The following is a 13,773-nucleotide window of genomic DNA, read 5'->3' on the forward strand; positions in this document are numbered from 1 at the left end:
GCTGCAGGGTCTATAGTTTACAAAATAGTAATGTTACATTTTTTTTTTTTTTTTGCTTTCATGTTTCCATACAGACAACTATGTTTCAAGGTTTCTCATCAAAAGTCATGTGATGAATTTATTGGCATGGTTTCTTGTGCAACACAATAAAAACACCATGAACGAAATTAGAGCACATTGCCTGAGGGAAAACATTTAGAGTGTAAGACACACACATGGAGAATCTAATATGAAATCTGCAACAAATAATAATAATAAATTACATCCTGTGCACCTGATAGAGAAAAACTACAATATCATGCATTTAGAACAGAAACTGTAAATAATAAGCAGTGATAATAATAAGCTGTGTATTTACAGTGACAGAGGAATGAACATGTTACAAACATGTTTCTTGTCTTCTGTGTATTTTATAACTCAGTGAAGTTTTGCCTTGCAGAGGAACTGATCAGTCTACAATGTACCAAAATTGTTCTCTTTAGAAAGTTACTTTTCCACTTGTGTTGCATCAGGCAGAACCGGCTTGTTTACTGTCTAATCTCACCAAACAGAGCACTCTGACATATGACACAAGTTTAAAGTTCTCTCAAACACGTGTTTTCACTTATGCTGCTTAAATTGATCTGGTGCAAAGAGTTGGTGACATCATGTGAATCCCAGGAGAGCGCCACCCAAATTACACCTGCAATAAGCCCAAGTGAAAACACCTGTGTGGGTGTGCAGAGCCGTTTATATCTATAACAGTCTTTATCGTTAAAATGCAACTACATGGAGCTGTTGCTGTGTCACTCTAGATTTGTTGTGGTTTGGAGCAGCTCTATTACACGGGGGGTTGTAGAGGTTTGAAACACAGCTACGTGCTAAACTGGACCTGATTGCTCTGTGAAAACAAGCAGAGGATCAGCTGAACTGCAGTTTCACCGATCTGAGCCGCCCGTTGCAGGTGTGTCAGAGAACAATATCACCTGTGCCCATGCTACTGTATTATTTAGTATGCCAGAAACAGATATATTTGCCAGTAAATACCATGTCAAATGCAGTTTGCCAAAAATACCAAGACGTCCTACTGTGTCCACTTGCACTTCGCAGAATGCAGGCCAGCACACTATTCTGACCCACAATCCTCTGCACAGTGAAAGATAAGTCACATCAACTGTGCTGCAGACAGATGACAGCTCAATAATAGCAGATTGACAGCTGTCAGAAGCCACAGTGGCGAATGACAATTTTAACTGTTATTCACACTTCCACATTGTTGTGCAGTTCTTCCTCTACACAGGGAAATGACGACTGAGTGTTTTTGTCTGAAAGCTTTGTCATGAAAGAACCTGTCTACTTGTGATAGGTGACTCTAGGTGACTATTTTCTGTTAATATTGTTCTAAATTTGTCAATCTTCACATTGTAGCACATTTCCCTCTAAGTTTTCTTTGCATCTAGTGAATTATCAGTTAAATCACGTCTGCAGCAGGGTCAAGTTAAACAACAAATACAGTGACCTCTACTGGACACTGCAACCTAAGACGAAACCACATGTGCAAATTGAACTGCAGCAGCCAAGCACTCAGCAATGGGCTTAAAGTGATCGCATGACTTACACCCGGACAACAGAGCCCTACAACTTTTAGACAGAGCAACAGCTTCCACAGCTATGGCACTGATGCACAGCATCAGCAGAAAGATGCATGGTGATATCCAGCTGAAATACTCATCACCTCAGCCTTGTTTAAATGCTTTTTATGTAAAACAGTGGAAAAAAATAAATCAAACTGGTTATAACTTTGGGATATTAAATAATTATCATAATTATTATTATCATTATCATTATTATTATTATTATTATTATTATTATTATTATTATTATTATTATTATTATTATTATTATTATTGATATCAAAATAGTGTGTTATTTCTGCTGGCAAAATAAGCTTTGCAGTCTGTTAAGGTTCTGGGGCTGCGGGATATACTGGTTTCAAGATATATCGTAGTATGGAAATTGACAGTTATCATATTATGTACATTTGTCTATGGTATTGGACATAATGCAGCTGGATAGAGAATCTCACCCTTATTTTACTTATTTTGAAAGGGAGAATTTTAAGTGCATTCATGAAAACCTACTTCCCCAATTTCTCAGTTTTGACCCCAATTTCTCAGTTTTGAGATCAATAAAGTATATCTATCTATCTATATATCTATCTATCTATCTATCTATCTATCTATCTATCTATCTATCTATCTATCTATAAAATAATAGTTTCAATAAAACGTTTAACTAAATTTCCTTAAAGGGTCATTGTAATTGATAATAAGAATAATTCTTAAATACCTTTGTACTGTGACATCATAAATTATTATATTATATATCCAGTTATCGTATCATGAAAATCTAGCATATATCCAGTAAGTTTTTTTTTGGAAATATTTACACTGTAATATACAGAATGTAACTTGTAAATATTACTAACAGGGTCTGGGTGGAAGGTAAAAAGAAATGAATCTGTTTTATTACCCACAAACAAATGATATTTTACAACCTTCTGACCCAAATCAAGATTCCATATTTGACTAAAATGTTTAACAGCCAAAACATTCAACACTTAACATTTCATTGATTCATATTCTCTTTTATCATCATGAATTGTTTTTTAATTATAAATTATGTATATCTACATTTTTATCTGCTGCTAGTCCTGTTACTCCATTCAAGAACCATTTAGTCAGTCTCAATAGTATTAATGTTATGATATGTACCAAATCATTTAGTCATACAATCAAGGTTATGCGAGACAAATGTATTTATTTATTTATTTTTGTCTGCTCTCACATCACTAGCATGACATATAAATCATGAATAATATTTCTGATATTAGCTCAGAACTTTAATTATACATATAAAGTACAGCACAAGGATGCATTCCTTTGCTCTTAGTGAGCAGAATATTTTACACGTGTGAGAGCAAAACAGAAGTGGACTCAAGAGTATACAGTGATATTGTAATTTGATTTTATTGACGGATTTTTTCACAGGTAAAGAATATTTTATGACTGCATGGCAAATCATTCCAGTTTTGTAAAGAATCTGTGTTTGAAATCTGAGCACAGTCCTCATTTCCCCCCAAGTATCCACCATTATCTGGCTGGTTGTTTTTCCAGTACCTAGAGACAAACAAAAACTCCTCAGTCGCAAATCAAACCCATTGATAACATATGAGAAATTAATGCTGTTATTGTTGGTGAATCTTTTCAGGGCATGTTAGTTAAGCAGAACACTAAATACAAACAAACACAGAAAGCAGCTGTTTCATTTGGGAGTCAAATCTTGGATTCTTAATATCACAATATTTGCAAAATGCAGTTCTGTATTGTCAACATATAAAGCCCTCATCATCATCTGTGTTCTGTAATCTCTTTAGACTGTTGTGATTATAATTGCAAAATGATCAGTTAATTGATTTAGTAGGCAAATGTTTGTGTGTTTTGCTATTCTGACACACACATTTTCAATATAACTCAGTTAAAGACTATAAATAAGAAAGTGTAAAATGTCTTACATTTTGGGAGGTTTTGTTCCATCTACCCACTTCCAGACGCCTTTGCTCTCATCATCAGTCAGACCAATCCAGGAGTCCGGGTTGAATGAGCTGATAAATTTCTAGGTTTCAAAAATGATAATCTGTTGTTATTATTCAGTTGTTACTTCCCTTCCAAACAGACCTGATGAACCTCTCCTTCAGATGTGAATAATAAAATCTTTCCCTGCTTTGAGTTCAGGGTCCTGGTATTGTGCATTTTGGCTCATAGTCACACAGTAATGACTTACTGGGACACTTAAATAGAGCCGAGCCATCATAAATGTTATAAGTAACACTGCTTTTCCCTGTGTGCCAAGTTTAAATGTTGTGAAAAGGCCTACTGTATTGTGATAATGTAGATGGAAAAGTAAAAAACAGAATGAGCTTTCTCGTCAAAGCTTTCACAGGTTCAAGTCAAATAACAACAACATCCGAGGCTGAAAAGTGAAGCTAATGCAGAAGCGCCAAAAACCGCACTTCATCAAATGGCCACTTGAGCCTGGCTCCAAAACAGAGTAAACCCCCATATCACACACTTTACAGTTACAATAAATATGTTTACAGCCTAAACAAAAACTGGTTTGGGTATTTGTAGCTAATTCAAATATTCGCGACAACTGTATGAGGAATGATTTTTGTATCCATCACCTGTTAACATTTTATTAAGGCCCAGAGTTATGTATTATATAAAGGCGGGGCCACATGAGTGACAGCCTGTCTGTGAGGTGCTGCTACAGTCTATGAGTCAGATCCTACCCTCGCTCCACAGCTCCAACCTCTCATCCAGTGGTCATCCCCATGGCCACTTACAAAACCAAAGAAGGCAATGACCGAAATGCTGAACTCGAGGCTTCAAAACGGCAGTCCACAAACCAATGGGTAGCTATTCGTCCGTTATTTATACAGTCTACGGTTTGAGTGCATCGTTTCCCTTTTGTCTGTTTTTATCTCCCTGTTACGCTGATAATTTGTACTCACTTCTGCAGCTTTGCAGAAGTCATTAGAGACTTTCTCTTCCCTTTTTCGTTTAGTTTAGGGAGACTTCACATGCTTTCATCTTTTTCTCACATACACTTCCACCTTTTATATTTTACTCTTGTGTTTACATGTATTTCTGGTTCAAACTTTTAACATTCATCAGAAAACCCATTTCTTACCGTAAATATAACATAATATAATAAAATAAGAATACTTAGTTAACAAACAAGGATAGTTTGAAGAGAAAGATTGTTTTCAATTCTCCTCACCTGTTCGTCTTCATCAGATATGATCACCAGCTGTGCATCATGAGTTTCACAGGTTTTTTTGCTGTCAGCCCAGCTTTTCTTTGATTTGAACATAAAATAACAACTGTGGCCAAACATTGTCCAATTGGTAGAATGGCAGAATGGTGTCTCTGTTTAACACACACAAAATGATATTCATTCAGAAACAATAGTGATAAAACTTTGACAAGATAAAAGACAGAAGAAAACATAACGCATACAACACTCTCAGCTTACAGTACCCTAAATACTGTATGGCATGTGTCCTTCTGTCTGAATAAGATAGAAAGCTCTCAAAACTCTCATCAGCTTAAAATGAAAACCTACCCAGCAAGCAATTTTTGGTTCTAAAAATGTTCTGAGAATGGTACAATACAACCAACACAATGTTTGAGTAAAACGTGGTCTGTAATTTCTGGCCTTAATAACATGTTCTGAATGTTGCGTTTAAAATGTTCTCCCCTTGTTTGCATGTAATGTTGTGAGAAAATTTTACTAAAGAACATCCTATGATCTGTCACCTCTCATCATCACCAAACATCCTCAGAATGTTGCAGTTATAACATTACATCTTAGTCAGCATGTAACCGTACAGAGACATTATTCGAAAAGATAAATATCCTTAAAATGTTCTTTGAACATTAGATTAAAATGATTTCTTTAAAACATTATTGCAACTTGTAGGTAATGTTAGCAAATGTTGTAGGAACATTCCCTGCTGGCTTGGTAATTGTAGGAGAAGTTCAACAACTGGCTGCTAGTCCAGGTAAAACTAGCTTTATTTTACATATGCCTGAACTTATCAATCCTCTCACCCAGTTCTTGGCATGAAACTGAATAACTGTAATTTCCAAAATATTAAACTATGCCTTTAATTAAAATCATTATTGGTATTTCCACTCACCAATCAGTTTTTCTAATTTGTCTATCATTTTGGTGAGGTTGTAGTTGGTGGCCTTCAAATGTTCTGTCTCGTTCTCTAGCTGTCTCGTTTCTTGGGTCAGGTTGTGATTGAAGCTTTTCATTTCGCTGTAACTTGTCTGCAGTTTCTCTCTTTCGTTGGTCAGGTTGGCAATGTCCCCCCACAGTCGATTTCTCTCTTGAATAACTGTCGCAGCAAGGGTCCAACATGTAAAAGGCTCAAAGACGAGTTATACCATGTATACAGGTAATGTAACACAACTGTTGGCAAATGAAGGCCAGATGAATTTGGGAAACTTACGTATGACCACCAGGACAATGACTGCTACCAGGAGGAGAAGACACAGCAGCCCCAGAAACACTGCAGCAGCTCCGGGAAGACTCCTCTTTTCTGAACTCACAACAACTGGAGTCGCTGTGGGCAGAGACTTTAATCTTACTATGGATTTGCATGTAATAACTTTGTTAAGTTCTGCTTTATTTAAACTTAATAGTTATTTTTACGCAAGTCTAAAAATTCCATATTGCCTCATAGCTAAACTTCTGTTGTTTTATGCACAGTCTTCATATATAACTCATCTACAGTAGATACAATATTCCATGAGAACATATGAGACAGGCAGAAAGACAGACAGATAGACAGATACTTTGCAGTTGGTCCTCTGCAGTGGTGTCCTGTGATTTGTCCTGCGGTGTACTGTCCTCTGCCCAGCAGTTGTCATAAATCCTCACAGTATCGATGTTATCACAGACATCTTTCTGTCTGTCATCATTCTCACCAGTCTGAAATCTCACTTTTTTGGTGAGGTCTGGCTTGGCATAAATATCCTCAGACATGTTTTGTCACTTCACCTGATTCAGCTCAGCAGTTCTGCTTGGACAGGTCCGACAGTATTTAAGCATTTATATCAACACAGTAGAGGCCACTGACAAGTCATTTGTGTGGGTCACATGGGTTTTATTAAAGGGAAGGAAATAGAGGAAGTTTACCTGGAAAAAGGGGCAATGCAAAGCACCAAACCAGCATAACACCCCATCTTTAATCTATTTTTTTTTAACTAAAAGTCAGATTCATCCTGTTATTGACTCTCTGTGTGACTACTTTAAATTGTGGTAATGGATTTTTAGACAGCAAAGGCTCATGCACACCTTCAGGTTCTTGCAGACAGGTGTTTAGGGGGAAATAGTTTTTGGCATAAGAAGGGAGAAGTCCTCCTGCACACTGTTCTTTAACTTGCAATAAACTTTATTGGAGATCACCACTAAACTTTATTGCAAGTAAAAGGGCAATGTGTGAAACTTCTCTCTTCTTTTCACTATGATAGTGGATTTTTAAAAGTCATTATGTATCTTATCTTCTTGTGTACACATTAATTTATTTTGAGCAGTGGTGGAAATAAATGAACATGCGACAGTTCACCCAACAATAAAAGACGCTTATCTTTCCTCTTACCTGTAATGCTATTTATCAGTCTAGATTGTTTTGGTGTGAGATGCTGAGTGTTTGAGATATCAGTCATAGAGATGTCTGCTTGCTCTCCAATATCATGGGACAAGATGATACTCAGCTTGTGGAGCTTAAAGTGCCAAAACAAATACATTTGAAAATCTCAACAGCAAGGATACTTGGACGTTTCGGCAGAGGTCAAGGTTAAGTCCCCAGTGTTCTCAAATCCTAGAAATGCCCCTGTGTACATCTGACCTGTGCGCAGCTGCCGGTACTGGCCGGTACTGGGAACCACTTTGCAAGAGTGGTCCCCGGGCAAAGCAAGTTGAGTATCCCTGATCTAGACTGAGGGATGAACTGTCCCTCTTAACCAAATGAAAAGCACTGTCATGAAGCGGCAAAGTGGTAAGAGGTGAAAGTGGTCACTTAAAATAAATCATCCCTCCAGCCCTTAGTTTCCTGTTGAGCAGAATCACATGCATGAATATGTTACCATCTGTGTTACTAAGTTTGTCACTTTGCCTGAGAACAGTTCAGAACAACAATTTTGTCATTTCAGAGGCACACGTTCCCGACGTTGGGACATTGAGGGCCAACCTACAGCAATACAGCTGAACATCATGAATCAATCAATGGATGTCTACGTCAACGAAGAAGAGCTATCAGGTTATCCTGGCAAAAGGATAAAAAGGATGAGTTTGGGAAAAAGTTCAGAAAGTATTTATGATAATCCAATGATCCACAGTCTGGAGCCAGACAGAATTGGACCTGCACTCTCAGGTAATGAATGCATGCACACAAGTACTTATGTGTATAGAAATCCTATAATATCATCTTGAATGAACACGCGACACAGGAAAGACTATTTTCTTGAATAAAGGCTAATATCAGGAACAAATAGCATTGAAGGTCAAAGAGCAAGAGAGTGAAGGGGAAGAGTGGTTTGCAGTCATTGATGGCTTTAGCTTGATAAACTTTAGGATTACATCTAAACATAAAACACCAAGAAGAACAAAATACGGCCACTGCAGAGCCTAAAACAGAAAAATGAAGTTATAGATCCACTTTGACATTTTCAGATCACTTTATTTTAGTTTGCAGACAGGCTAGTGGCTTTGTAAAGCTCAGCACACGGACCTTTTTCACTGCTGACATCTCGATTTTCTGCCAAATTTTCTGCCCCTGGTCACAGCTATCTCTGGCACGGAGGCATAAAAATATGTGGATGTGTTGATTTAATTTGATTTTGTATTGATGAAAAAACACACAACAAATACTGACTTCTACCATCAGTTGCAGGAGATGTGAGAAAGGGTTCCCGCAGAGCTGCTGTTGTGTGTCTGCTGTGTCTTCTCCTCATGATTGGACTCATAACACTGGGTTGCCTTTGTGAGTACTTTGTTAACATCCTGATAAACACAACGCAGGTGATACTGGTTGACAGTGTTTTTTTTTATTTTTTTGTTTGTCGTTTATGTGTCAAACATAGTCTCAAAAGGCAACACTGAGTGGAAAATGAAGATGGCCCAGTTACAGACCAGCTACAAAAATCTGACCAAAGAACAGGACCAGCTACAAACCAGTTACAACAACCTAGTTGAAGAACGAGACCAGTTACAGAGCAGTTATAATTTTCTGAATGAAGCCCAAGTTCAGCTCCATAAAGGAGCTGCAGACATGACCAAAAAGATACAAGATCTTCAGACAAAGCTTCAAGGTAATTACATTTTTTAATACTAGTTGACCTTACTTAATCATTTTTCCTTATTTAATCATTTTTCTTCAAGCAACTCAACCATCAACAGTTTGTCAGAGATTCGAGTGTGTTAAGCGGAGGCTAATGCAGCATTGTGCTGCTAACCTCAGGCAGAGATAAGGAGTTTGCCACAAAGGTCTGTTAAACTCACTTCTTTCTAACTTTACACTAACAGATTTTTTTCATTTTCCAATGCAGTCTCAAGCCCAGATGACACTAACTAAAGTGGTGTCACTTGAGCCAATCATCAAGTTGTGCACAGCTCCCTCTGGAGCCACAAAAAGGCTTTGCACAACTTTTTTCACACATGCAGTTGTACTCCCTGATACCTGTAAACAGATGTTAATGTTTAAAATTGGTTACCCTTTAAAGACAGAAAAAAATCCAGTCACAGAACTTAAAATTCAGTGGCTTGTGTCACTATGGTTGAAAGCCAAAAATTACAATGTTGAGAATAAAATCGACAATTTTCTTAATTATAATCCAGCAACTCTGGCGTTGCATGTTGCATTTAACACTGAAGCATTTTGAATTTTCTCCGATTCACGCCCCTGACCGTCCTCTTCTTCATGGCAGTGGTGGCTGTCGCTCATTGATTTTGTAGTGTTAGTGCAGAACCTTACCAACCCGTATCTACAATGCCGATAGCCACTACTAGCAGCTTATGTTCACATTTCAATCCACTTCAGCTGAGATATTGTGTGTGTCCCCTCCGCAATTTGAAACAGAGCATTATCCTCAACATGGATGGACATATTTCAGTGGTAGTTTGTATTACATATCCTCTACTGAGAAAACCTGGGAAGAAGGCAGACTTGACTGTCAGCAGAGAGGTGCAGACCTGGTGATTATCAACAGCAAAGAAGAACAGGTGTGTATGTGTCTGTGTGTGTTTGTGAATCTGTGTAAAGGGTGTAGTGAAAGAAAGAGTAAAAAAACTGGGTGATTGCAATGTTGCAGAAGTGGAGGACAGACTGAAACTGTTTGTATTACATTTACCGTCTTAAATGTTGACGACTTTTTCTCTCTGCCATCAAGGACTTTGTGAGACGTTTTCAAAAGCTCCTGTGGATTGGACTCACTGATAGAGAGACAGAGGGGACATGGAAATGGGTGGACGGCACTCTGTTGACAACAAGGTTCACTTCACTTTACTTTTCTACCACTAGGGTGCACTGTGGTGAGCCATTTTTAACTGTGGCTGCTCACTCTTTCAGCTCTCCATATTCATGGTAGTTTGATAAAAGCAGTTGAATGTGTGTTGTTGTGTTGTTTACCCACAAACCTCTTTGAATATAACAATAACAGTTTGAGGAAAAGATAATACATCTGAAATTTGACTACTTAGTTTCACCAATACTCACTGACAGGGACATATCACCAAATTACACACCTGACTATATCTTTGACTTTTAGTATAGATTAATAAATCACTCTGTAACTGTCTGTCAAAGGCTTCTTGGTATGTGTTCTTAAAAATTAAAGTTAATTTTTTGTTTTGACATTTCAGCTACTGGGCCCCTCGTGAGCCAAATGGTCACATATTTCACAGACATGAAGACTGTGCCGAAATACAGAATTATAAGGCGGAAAAAAGCTGGAACGATATCTCGTGTTATGGTAAAAAATTCTGGATCTGTGAGAAGACATTGCCTCCATAAACCACAAGACCACTATATAAAACAAACAAACAAAAAAATTGCATTTCCCTGTTTCAACTAAAATTGCTCAGATTGAACTAATGTTATGGCTCACTTTTAATTAAATTATGCCAACAGATAATCATTTTTTCATTTTTTAAAAGATATTTTGATTTTATTTTCGATTGTAGAAATATGGGTATATATTAGCTGGGTATAATCTACTGATTAAAAGAAAGTAAAAATGATTAATATCTACATCAGTTATTTATATTTTAAGTTGCTGCTTTGCCACTATGTGTTTGCTTTTTTCAAAACTACTTGTTCAAGAAAGTGTTTATAATGAACATATCAACAGTTGTCCCGTCCTGTGTCCATAAATTTGACAATAAATTCCCTCAACAGACCTCCTACTACATAATTGTTTAACCCTTTAACACTGGATTGAGAGTAGTTTTCTCGTGCTGTGTTCAGACGCCTTTCACTAAGATTTAAACCTCTGAAATCTGAGAAAATTGGTTGGATTTCTTTTAAAAACATGGGGAAAACATAAGGAGCAATTTGATCTAAAATTCCCTGCAATCAATAAACAAACAAATCAATAAATGAATGAATGAATAAATAAAAAATAACATAAAATTGTAAAAGGTGACAAAATGATGTAAAATTTAGCTGGAATTAATTATTAGATAGAAGGTCCACTATCACTGTTTTGTGCCTCCTATATCACACTGCAACCAGATCTTCTCTTTTCATTAGTTTAATTTATGCAGTGAGCCCAAATTTGGTCAGGATCAGTCTTTGTTTACGTTTCAGTGGAAATACTTAGTTAACAGAGTGTCAGCGCAACAAGAGGTGAGTAATTTACATGGAAATAGTCATGTTGGGGCTGACGTATTCCTTATATAGCAAGATGAGGCATTGGCATGCGATGGGTCAATGTGTACAATGTGACTTACATTTATTAGTCATCTAGTCTCCCAAAAACTGTCGATTTTTTTTTTTTTACTAACAAACTGTGGACAATGTGTTTTATGGATCCAGAGTAACGGGGAATTGTTAGAACATGTTTGATACTTTTTTCAAAGTTTTAAGCACCACAAACAAAATTAGTATTGAGTGGAAACGGAAATCTCAGAGACTGATATCTCTGAACTTAGACAAATAAAACCAGAACTATTTGATACTATACACTATTAGATACTGGCAACGGTAGGTGAGAAATTAGGCATTTGGGTGAACTGGCATTTTAATAAAATACCTGGGTTGTATTTCATGCACTCTTTAGATGAAATATTGGTAAAATATAAACTTTTGCTTGTATAGTTGCGGCATCATTGTTTGTTTATTCTGATTGCATCATGAGTTGTCATAGCTCATCACTTGTGTAAACCACTTGTGTGAAATGCTGTATCCGGCCACACTGAGGGTGTTTGCACAACATATCCGAGTGTTGTGAAATGCACAAAGACGCATCAGATGATAATGTGGCCGAGTGTGTATGTGTTTTCTATACTTCACATGAGCCTCTTTAACCTAAACCTAACCATCCATGACTTTGGTGCCTAATCCCAATCATCGCGACTGTCCACACTGTTGTGTGAACAAAGGGACTGTGCCACTTTGTCCCACCATGTGCATTTGTTGACATCACTGTAGCAGCATCCTGGAGAATAAACGGCACAGGAAGATCAGTGACTGAGCGTCACCATATGATGAGTTCGTAATGAGAACAAGTTGGTTTTTACTTTTGGTCCCTTTTTAGCCCTCCAAACACACTCAGAATGATGAGTTAGCATTTTTTGTGCATATGTGAACACTAAAAAAACAACCCAGAGCACCAAACCACACTTGAACCTTCTATGGAGGTGATCTGAGCGCTAATCTGTAAAATGCTACAGCTGTTAATCATTTTTAAATTTTGTACATGCTGGAAGTTTCAGTTTTAATGCAGGATGTAATGCCCTTTAAGGTGGGGACAAATGTTCAGACCTGCACCTTGTTCATGATTTTGTTATTATAACCATAAAACCTCCCAAAGTGTTTTTGTCACTAATCACAAGTTTCCCACTGAGCAATTTAACATTTAAAGACATTTAATAAATGTCTATAATTTGTTATTATTATACATCTATTTGCTCTCAGATAATTTTTTTTCTTTAGATGATTAGATTTATTTGTCTTTAGAAGTTTAGATTTATTTTTCTTTAGATGATTAGATTTATTTGTCTTTAGAAGTTTAGATTTATTTTTCTTCAGATGTTTAGATTTTGGTTATTCAAATTTGAAAGGTGAAAGTTAAGTAGACTTTAGTCTAAACCTAGATGAAAGGATAAACAGAGTCTGTAAAAATGACAAGAAAATAAAACATTCATAATGTAAACGCAGGGGTATGAAGTACTTTTGTTAAATATTTACAGGTTTGTATGTATTAATTATTATCTTAAAATATGGACAAAAATTTGGCTATATGTAGCCAATAAATCCTGGTCTACAACAGGGCTAAAGCTTGGAGACGATGTTTAAATGAGGTCAATTGTTCAGTGGTTTTGATGCCATAACCATGACTTTTTTTCCAAACTTGAATATACTGCAGTTGCCAATCTGCAATGTTGTTCATTTTTAATGTTAAACTGCTGCTACAAAGTTTGAGGCACATCATTGTCCTTCAGGAGCGTTGTGATCTGCCACACTGCAAGTAATCAAGAACATAGTAAAATGGGGAAATGGTCAAAGCCTCCAGTACATATAAGTTGTAAGAGCTCATGGGGGATGTCACTAACAAATGAGGAGGAGCAAAAGTTTTTTTCAAAGAAGAAGAGAGGAAAATAAGAAAAAGAGAAGCAGATCACTGATAGTTCATATCTTGAGAAATGTCAGCACCATCCAGTACATAAAATATGGTGAGGTGTGTCGATGAACCTGAGATCACATTGGAACTTGAAGACCGATCTGATTTTTCAGCCAGAAGTGCTGCCTTTGAAAGCTGTTCTGGTAAAAACACTGAAATGACTGCTGCAGGGACTGGTAAGAGAATTCCTACAGTCCAACAATTATTTTAATGTTCAGTTTGAAGTATAAAAGCCACATTTAAAGCTATAAAAACTTCAGTGTTTTCTGGCAAAATAAACTATAAAACTTTTTAATGCCTAAGATATACTTGGAAATTT

The 13,773-nt window shown here is 36.8% G+C and overlaps 3 protein-coding genes across 6 annotated transcripts in view; 2 read left to right on the forward strand and 1 right to left on the reverse strand.

Annotated features, from left to right (window-relative positions):
- Positions 1 to 2,984: 2,984 nt before the first annotated feature.
- Positions 2,985 to 6,745, reverse strand: LOC148189923 (uncharacterized). Its single transcript, XM_088075634.1, has 6 exons — positions 6,408 to 6,745; positions 6,062 to 6,175; positions 5,744 to 5,947; positions 4,822 to 4,970; positions 3,554 to 3,654; positions 2,985 to 3,158 (listed from the first exon to the last, which is right to left on the reverse strand). The coding sequence occupies exons 1-6, from the start codon at positions 6,595 to 6,597 to the stop codon at positions 3,008 to 3,010; spliced, it is 909 nt and encodes a 302-aa protein (XP_087931760.1). The 5' UTR covers positions 6,598 to 6,745; the 3' UTR covers positions 2,985 to 3,007.
- On the forward strand, positions 6,085 to 11,009 carry LOC121941686 (uncharacterized). Of its 3 annotated transcripts, XM_088075619.1 has the most exons (7): positions 6,085 to 6,213; positions 7,767 to 7,987; positions 8,501 to 8,596; positions 8,697 to 8,924; positions 9,692 to 9,834; positions 10,002 to 10,143; positions 10,474 to 11,009. In XM_088075619.1, exons 2-7 carry the CDS (start codon positions 7,828 to 7,830, stop codon positions 10,683 to 10,685), a joined length of 981 nt encoding a protein of 326 aa, XP_087931745.1. In that variant the 5' UTR covers positions 6,085 to 6,213; positions 7,767 to 7,827; the 3' UTR covers positions 10,686 to 11,009. The 3 variants fall into 3 exon arrangements, with proteins under 3 accessions (XP_087931745.1, XP_087931744.1, XP_042340449.2); XM_088075618.1 differs by lacking the exon at positions 6,085 to 6,213 and having other exon boundaries at positions 7,565 to 7,987; XM_042484515.2 differs by lacking the exon at positions 6,085 to 6,213 and having other exon boundaries at positions 7,565 to 7,987; positions 10,002 to 10,102.
- A 2,423-nt stretch (positions 11,010 to 13,432) lies between these two features.
- Positions 13,433 to 13,773, forward strand: part of LOC121941944 (hepatic lectin-like) — a 32,235-nt gene continuing 31,894 nt past the window's right edge. Inside the window, exon 1 of one of the 2 annotated variants that reach the window (XM_088075628.1) lies at positions 13,433 to 13,630. In XM_088075628.1, coding sequence (XP_087931754.1) covers positions 13,504 to 13,630 — 127 coding nt within the window. In that variant the 5' untranslated portion in view covers positions 13,433 to 13,503. The remainder of the gene's footprint in view (positions 13,631 to 13,773) is intronic. The other variant, XM_088075631.1, reaches the window with a different exon arrangement.

The sequence above is a fragment of the Plectropomus leopardus genome, chromosome 3, assembly GCF_026936395.1.
Source record: "Plectropomus leopardus strain MGB_pleo_1.0 chromosome 3, ASM2693639v1, whole genome shotgun sequence".
NCBI classification, from domain to species: domain Eukaryota; kingdom Metazoa; phylum Chordata; class Actinopteri; order Perciformes; family Serranidae; genus Plectropomus; species Plectropomus leopardus.

Bases quoted from the DNA above. Each gene is read 5' to 3' on its own strand.
- LOC148189923 (XM_088075634.1), bottom strand. From the start codon at position 6,597: ATGTCTGAGGATATTTATGCCAAGCCAGACCTCACCAAAAAAGTGAGA. The intron at 6,176-6,407 runs GTATCTGTCTAT...CTCTGCCCACAG, and splicing joins TGCAGAGGACCAACTGCAAA to CGACTCCAGTTGTTGTGAGT. The intron at 3,655-4,821 runs GTGAGGAGAATT...TTTGAAACCTAG, and splicing joins TATCTGATGAAGACGAACAG to AAATTTATCAGCTCATTCAA.
- LOC121941686 (XM_088075618.1), top strand. From the start codon at position 7,684: ATGCATGAATATGTTACCATCTGTGTTACTAAGTTTGTCACTTTGCCT. The intron at 7,988-8,500 runs GTAATGAATGCA...TTCTACCATCAG, and splicing joins AATTGGACCTGCACTCTCAG to TTGCAGGAGATGTGAGAAAG. The intron at 9,835-10,001 runs GTGTGTATGTGT...TCTGCCATCAAG, and splicing joins TCAACAGCAAAGAAGAACAG to GACTTTGTGAGACGTTTTCA.